The sequence below is a fragment of the Sceloporus occidentalis genome, unplaced genomic scaffold (genome assembly GCF_023333645.1).
Source record: "Sceloporus occidentalis isolate IW3139 unplaced genomic scaffold, rSceOcc1.0.p SCAF_345, whole genome shotgun sequence".
In the NCBI taxonomy this organism is placed as follows: domain Eukaryota; kingdom Metazoa; phylum Chordata; class Lepidosauria; order Squamata; family Phrynosomatidae; genus Sceloporus; species Sceloporus occidentalis.
Window position 1 is genome coordinate 243,204 of NW_028317325.1, and position 7,120 is coordinate 250,323.

Genomic DNA, 7,120 nt, shown 5'->3' on the forward strand with positions numbered 1-7,120 from the left:
CTACGCAGCGGTCTGCTGTGGTGGCTTCGAAGGAGTCAGGCCCAGCATCTTGAAATAGGAGACCAGTTGTTTGGGAACTTCTGCCAGAACAGACTGGGCTAAAGCTTCACGGGGTGCCTAGAAGTAAATAAATATGATCACACATTGACATTAAATACCTTCGTATAAACGTGACAGCTAAAATGTGCAGCTTTAATGGCATTATTCAATTGTGTGTCCATTACAAGTGTGCAACTTATTGAGGTGGTTGATACAGAGCTCTAGTAGAATTATAATTAAGAAGGAGAGATATAAGTGACTAGTATGTAACTCTTTCATGATCACTAAGTATACACACACTACAAGACATCCCTGCACCGGCCACCCTGCCCTCAGCAAACCAGGGACATCCCCGGGGCCTGCTTCGATCTGAGCGAGAAAATAAAAGCCAGCTCACGTTTTGAAACTGTCGGAATGGGACAAACTGGACTATATCCCTCGCGGCTGCCTCGCCACTTGAAGACTTTAAGGCTCCGTTGTCCCCATCCAGGAATTCCATGGCCTTGAAATCTGCGCTTCCAACGCCAATAATGATGATGGACATCGGGAGCTTTGAGGCTTGAACGATTGCATTTCTTGTGTCATTTAGATCAGTGATCTCCCCGTCGGTGATGATCAAGAGCACAAAGTATTGCTGGAACAGAACGGAAGAGATCATTAAAAAGCGCTGGACCAATGAAGAGAAATAGAAAGCAGTAGTTTTTGTGCCAAGTACAATAATCAGTCCAACTGTGAAGCAGACGACCCCAATCCTTCACATTTTTAAGGATTTCTCTCAACATGTAATCAAGTAATGCTGCTCATCGCAACGTTACTCCACATAACTTAAAAGCACAACAATTTAGCTGCTACGAGTATGTAAAATGTGAAAATAATTCAGACAATGTTACACATTTAATAAGAGATACTCACAGACGCTACTTTCTGCTGTGCTGCCGCGTAAGCAAAGCGCATGACGTGGTTGATGATCGGGGAGAAGTTTGTCGGGCCGTAGAGGCGCACCTGTGGCAGGGCCTGGCGGTATGCATCCACTACACCTTGTATTCCTGTCAAAATCACCAACATATAAAAAGTCTTAACCAGAGAGGCTCCACGTCGCTCATCACTTACACAAAGCAGCACAATTTGTCTAGAAATTATTAAATTATTATCAGCTGCACAGAAACCACAGCTATCAGTAAATGTATCAGACATTGTAGCTGTTCCTACCTGCACAGTAGGGGTTGCTGGGGTTGAAGTTTAAGGCAAACTCATGAGAAACCTGGGCAAAAAAAAGTCAACAAGAAATGTTCACGCATACAGTTACACAGTAGAAGCTTTTACATCTGTCCCTCAACTCGTTTATATCAGCCCCCCCATACAAGTCCTTGGTGCCACTGATTACGGTGCACGCCTCCATTGAGAATACATGCGCACAGCGCTGCCTGCCAAGAGAGGGACAGCAGAGCCCCTGAATGATAAATGAACAGCGCTCAGATAAAACACTCATGCCGTCGATAAAGCAAACACGTTTCATTGATGGCTTTTTAAACGTAATATAGAGTCTTACAGGGCTTCGCTGCAGACGTATAGTGCTTAATACTCTTGTTTTAATGTTAGTTGTCGTTCTGTTGGTCGCGTCTTTTGAGAAGCAGTATCATAGTAGCGAGAGGGAGGCAGGTGTTGATTCTTTCCCTAAAGCGACTTCCAGGTATCAAGGTATTTCTACATACACAAAGCGGACCTCACCTGCCAGTTTGGGGGGACCTGAGCTCCAAATCCGAATGCAGGAAACTGTTTGTCTCTGAGGGAAAACACATACAGAGTAAGGGGTGGTCCGGGTTACGTCACCCGACAGATTTTACACTCCGTAACCGCGTGAAAATAACACAAATCAAATGCGATCCAAAGAATAACAGTGGCTTTATCTATGAGCAACACTAAATGTGTATTTCCAACCTTTTAAACAGAATAGTCAGCTCTGTTTTGTGTATATTTAAGACATGTTTTCTGGTAAACTTAAATTTAAAATCGTAAATGTAAAAGTAGTAAAATAAGAATGCTCCTTTTTAAGTCTCCCTCCCCAGAATCAGTGAGCTTTAACTTTTTTTTTTCTTTTTTTAGGAAAGGAGTCATGGTGGGAAGATGAGAAATGTAAATATATGGGCATTAAAAAGCCCTGCTCTTTTTCCAAAATAATGTAATCCAATGGTGTATTTCATAAAACCGCCTATATTTAACTTTTTAGGAATTCAGCATAAAGGTGGGAAAACAATGTATCCAAGAGAATGGGGACAATAATTAGACAATGGATGAGGGCTGCTTGTGTTAAGGATTAGGTCAGATATATGTATATATGTATTTAGGAGGTGCTTACGTGTCATAATCCTGGACCACGTTACCCACACACCATATTGCGGTGAGGTATTCATTCACACCGTTTGGGCTGATGTAGTGAAGCGAGTCAGGAGACTTGGGATCTCCGTTGGAGCCGGTGAAATCTATGCCCACCTAGAATACAAAAGCACAGAAATACTATTAATATCAGCATCATAACATGCCAAGAAAACAGAATAAGGTTCTTAACCGCTACAAGTATGAAGCCCAAGTGGCAGTTCTGTAATAAGAGCATGTATAGCTCCATATAACCGATAAATACCAAATACTAACCAAAGACTACTAGGAGGCATAGATAGAGGCTGAATACTCGATGAAATCAGTTATATGTATGCAAAAAACGTACGCTGGATGTCACAGACCCATACATCATGGATGCACTAAGATGTATTTTAGTAAATCCTGCACTATCCGCTAAATAATCCCCTTATGTTTTTTCCCTTTAACAAGATCTCTAGTACATTCCGAATAGAAACGTGCAGCCAGTATGACGCACCGTAAAGTTGATCTGGCATCCACCCATCACATAGTCCAAGAACGAATACTCCACGTCAATCTGGGTAACGGAAAACAAACATATTAGCCACAGCCCAAGCAACATAAAATGCACATATTGCAATATGGAAATGTTTATTCCTTGCTGTGAAGGAGCAATGTGTGCTCAGATACTCCTGCAGCGCTGGCTTGTGCAAGAAACCCAAGGAGTTTGAGATGCCCTTCCACGCACATGCGCCACCCTTATTCACAGCGAAGAGGGCGATACGCTACAGCATTTAAAAAAGAGCATTTTAAAGTAATGCTAAATTTGTAAGGCCGTTTCAGTCCCATTAATGCTGTAGCGTCTTTTCACTGGATCCTATAGATTTTGGTTAATCAAGATAGGACTCTGAAATTACTTTCAATAACCCTTTGCAAGAGGGGCTAATATATTACATGGCCGAATGAGCGGTAAGGATATTCTACATCATGTATTTGTAAATAATGACACAGGAACAGGCACCAAGAACATAGCAATGTTGCCCATGTTATCACAGAACGATGGAGAGTTTATTATAGGTGGGTTGAAACACTGAACCGAGACCAAATGCTGGTTTATACGGAGATAGACAAACACAACTTACTTTACATGACTTAAAGCGTACAACTCCAGAGTTCTTGTAACTTTTTTTCTGTTTCTTCTTGGGGTTGATGCATTCAAACTCTACCTGGTAACCAAAATACAGTGAATGAGCCAACCCCCCTTACGCATTTAAATCACGTCCCACCGCCACTGCATTTTAAGTACAAATAACAGGAATTGCGAGGCAATTTTAATCATACTCAATCATTATGTAAATGATTATCCATGCACTTGCAGGGAATTAATGCAGAATTAATATTTGTGTGTCAATGGTAACGAGGGGGTAATTTATTATTAAACGATAATAATAAATAAAGCTCACCGGAGTACCTCCTCCAGCCTTCTGTAGCTGAGACAAGTTAGTCTCAAAGGCCCCTATTAAGTCATGAGAGCCATCGCTATCATAATCAATACAGTGTACCTGGAGGAAGAGAGGCAGGGAGTGAGTAAGGGATTGGAGAGCTCACCGCGTTCTCCCGAGCTTCCAGCAACTTGGAGGTGGTGCACTCAAACTCTCCTATCAGATCAGAAACGGAGCTGTCATCGTGATCACTAACAGAGACCTGACAACAGCAGAAGAGACGCGTGAGCCTGGACGTAAATACTGATAGTCCATTGTACAAGCAAATAAGGTTATCAGGGAACATGTGAGATTTAAATGTGTAAACCAGTCATTCCACTCGTACTCACAGACTTCCCTCAATCCCATTCCTGGTTATGCCCCACTGATTAAAAAAAACTAGCTATACCCACACAAATTACACATCCTTTTTTCAGAACAAATAGGGCCTTAATTTGAAACATGAAGACATAATTGGGTACTAGCATGTAAAAAAAACAATTTGTCACGGAATGGCGGATCGTGTGATCAGGCATTCTTTATGCAACGGTTTACCAGTGCACGTGCCAGCAGCCATTGCAATTATTCAGTCAGCGATGCTGCTGCAAGGCATGTATGTCCTAAAGGGCTTTTAAGCAGAGCTTTTTAGGAGATATGGACTTACCAAAATGGACTGACCTGTTAAATATTTATTTAGCTTTGTCGTACACCCTGTTCATTGGTAATTACCTTGATAGGCTTATTCATGTCCCCTCCACAGAAGGTCTGCAGCGGCACACTAAACTTCTTCCAACTAGGATTGAGATTATTTTTGATCACCTATAAAGGAAGAGAGGTATTTTGACTGTACCTGCGCTAGTACAGAACTAGTTCATACTTTCATCCAAGTCTCTAGGTTGACCTCGTTTTGTTTTTTAAATATACTCAAATACATGAAAATACCACCAAAAAAAATCTAAGTTTTTGTGGACTTAGCAGCAATTGTATCCTAACTGTGGAAATTGGTGTCTACTGATTGATACCGTACCTCCGATCTATAGACCAGTTGCCAGTTTCCACCATCTCCTTGCCTGAAGAACTCAAGGAATGGATCAGACTTTCCAAGGAAATCCTTTTAGAAAGAAAAACAAAAAGTGAATTCTCCAGCTAGCAGCCTCGTATGGGAATGCTTCCTTTATTAAACATTAAATAAGAGGATTAGTTTAATTGATGGATAGTGAGTCAACAGGCCTCAAAATGTCACCAAAAATTATTGAAAACTTTATCTTCAATCTTACATAAAATCACAAACAGAAGTAAATCTAAACACAGACTTCCATGCTATGCAATTCCATAAGCAGCACTGTACTGAAAACATTAGCACACCTCTAATATGCATTAAAGTGTATACGATGGCTAGAGTGTCCCTGTAACTGCACATTTACTTATGTTTACTCGTATTCTTGTGACCTTTTTGAGATATTTTAATGGATAGCAAGGGCCATCAAGTGTAGTAAAATACAATTTTAAAATAAAAAAAACCCCACAATTATTACACATACACACACACACACACACACACACACACACTCTCTCCCAGGAGGGGATGGACTGACATCAAACGTTCAGGAGATAATTCCCTGGCGTGCTGTGTTTCTTTAATTTATATTTGCTGGCTAGAAGATGCATCTTGATACAATAACCATGCGTACAAATGAAGGATGTATGCAAGATTATGCTAATGTTGGTGTGTGTATATAAGATTTGCTCAATAAGAAAAAAAAAATCATTAAATTGTACCTTTTTATCAAGGTTTCTAGCTTCCACTTCTAAATTCACAACTCTTGTGTCCTTGATTTCTTCTGCAGTGATCTAGTTGGAAACAAACAGAAAAAGCTAAAGACAATAATGTTTCAGGACGTATCTGAAAATTAAATGCAGTTTTTAGGATGTGCGTGGTTTTTACACGACCAGGCAAAATATCATTGCAGTTGGAAAGATTCAGGAGTTAGGAATGGTAACTCACCGAGATCATTCCTTTTCCAGCAAGTTTTCCTTTCTTCAGCTCCAAAGGCCCCTTCAATGTGTGATTTGACACAATCTGAAAAATCAACACAAAAATATTGTCTGTGATGTTTGCTAGGGAAGTATCCATTTATACAAAAGTACATCTCCAATCTTCCTTCCAGCAAAGTGGTAACATTTTATCAATAATACACTAAATGCTGGTTTTGTGTTTTTTCTGAATTAAGCATAATCACGCCACTAGCCAGAAAACATAGAGCAATAGTACATGTTATTATGGAACACGTGATACATGTACATGATACAAACAAATGAACCAGTTTACATCTGAATCTTAGATCTACAGAAATACAAGAACTTTTAATAAAAAGACTACTTATTGGTAAATCGGGTTCTCCTTTTTCTATAGGAAGATAACGTATATATATTTGTATACATGTTGTACCTGACCAAGAGTGCACTCAAATCCTCCAAGATAATCATCATCGTTCAGGTTTACCGACTTATTGTCAATATCGTAGACCCCGAATTTCAAGCTCTGCACTTTTTCGAAGTAGTAATCGATGATGGGCTTTGTTGAGAATTCGGGGCTCTGACAGTTCTTGATCCTCTCTGTGCGATCCAGCTGAACAGGAGAGCGGAAAGCGGGAGAAACGTATTGATATCAAAAGTCAAATACAGACCGACTCCAATAGGCGATGCACTTGGTATTTTCAGAAGGAACGTGTAATATAAACTAAAATATTGTACGTTCTCCATATTCTATACATTTGTACAGATGCACAGTTGTTATTGACTCTTACACTAACATAATGGTGACAGGACTCGACACAACCCTCTTACAAACTCACCTCTGCCCACTTTCCATCGCCAACACTTTGTAGAACCACACACAAGGGATCAGACTTGGAACCCACGTCTTTGTCGAGCAAATCCGTACATGAGACCGACAGCTGGACTTTGGTCACACACTGAGCCATCTGAAATAAAGAAGAAACAGACTGTAAGCTGTACATACAGATATGAGGATGGATCTGCAGGTTAATGTTTCAGTGCATATTGAAACACATAAGGGGAGTGCAGCGTGGGGGGGGGCGAAGGGTCCCTTTCAAGAAAGCACGTTTTGCATCAATAAAGCAGATATCACGCAATAAAGTGTTTAGAAGCACTTTTACGCAAGTCAATTTATCAGTCATGTCTTTTAGCAAATATATATATATATAAGTCCAAAAATAGTTACC

General features: G+C 40.3%; 1 protein-coding gene across 1 annotated transcript; it reads right to left on the reverse strand.

Moving 5' to 3' along the window:
- Window positions 1-6,859, reverse strand: LOC149274161 (copine-1-like). Its single transcript, XM_089505760.1, has 15 exons — window positions 6,731-6,859; window positions 6,325-6,504; window positions 5,881-5,955; window positions 5,655-5,726; window positions 4,903-4,986; window positions 4,605-4,694; window positions 4,003-4,098; window positions 3,537-3,620; window positions 2,912-2,971; window positions 2,396-2,529; window positions 1,768-1,822; window positions 1,249-1,300; window positions 952-1,085; window positions 437-673; window positions 1-117 (listed from the first exon to the last, which is right to left on the reverse strand). Exons 1-15 carry the CDS (start codon window positions 6,857-6,859, stop codon window positions 1-3), a joined length of 1,599 nt encoding a protein of 532 aa, XP_089361886.1.
- Between the last annotated feature and the right edge of the window lie 261 nt (window positions 6,860-7,120).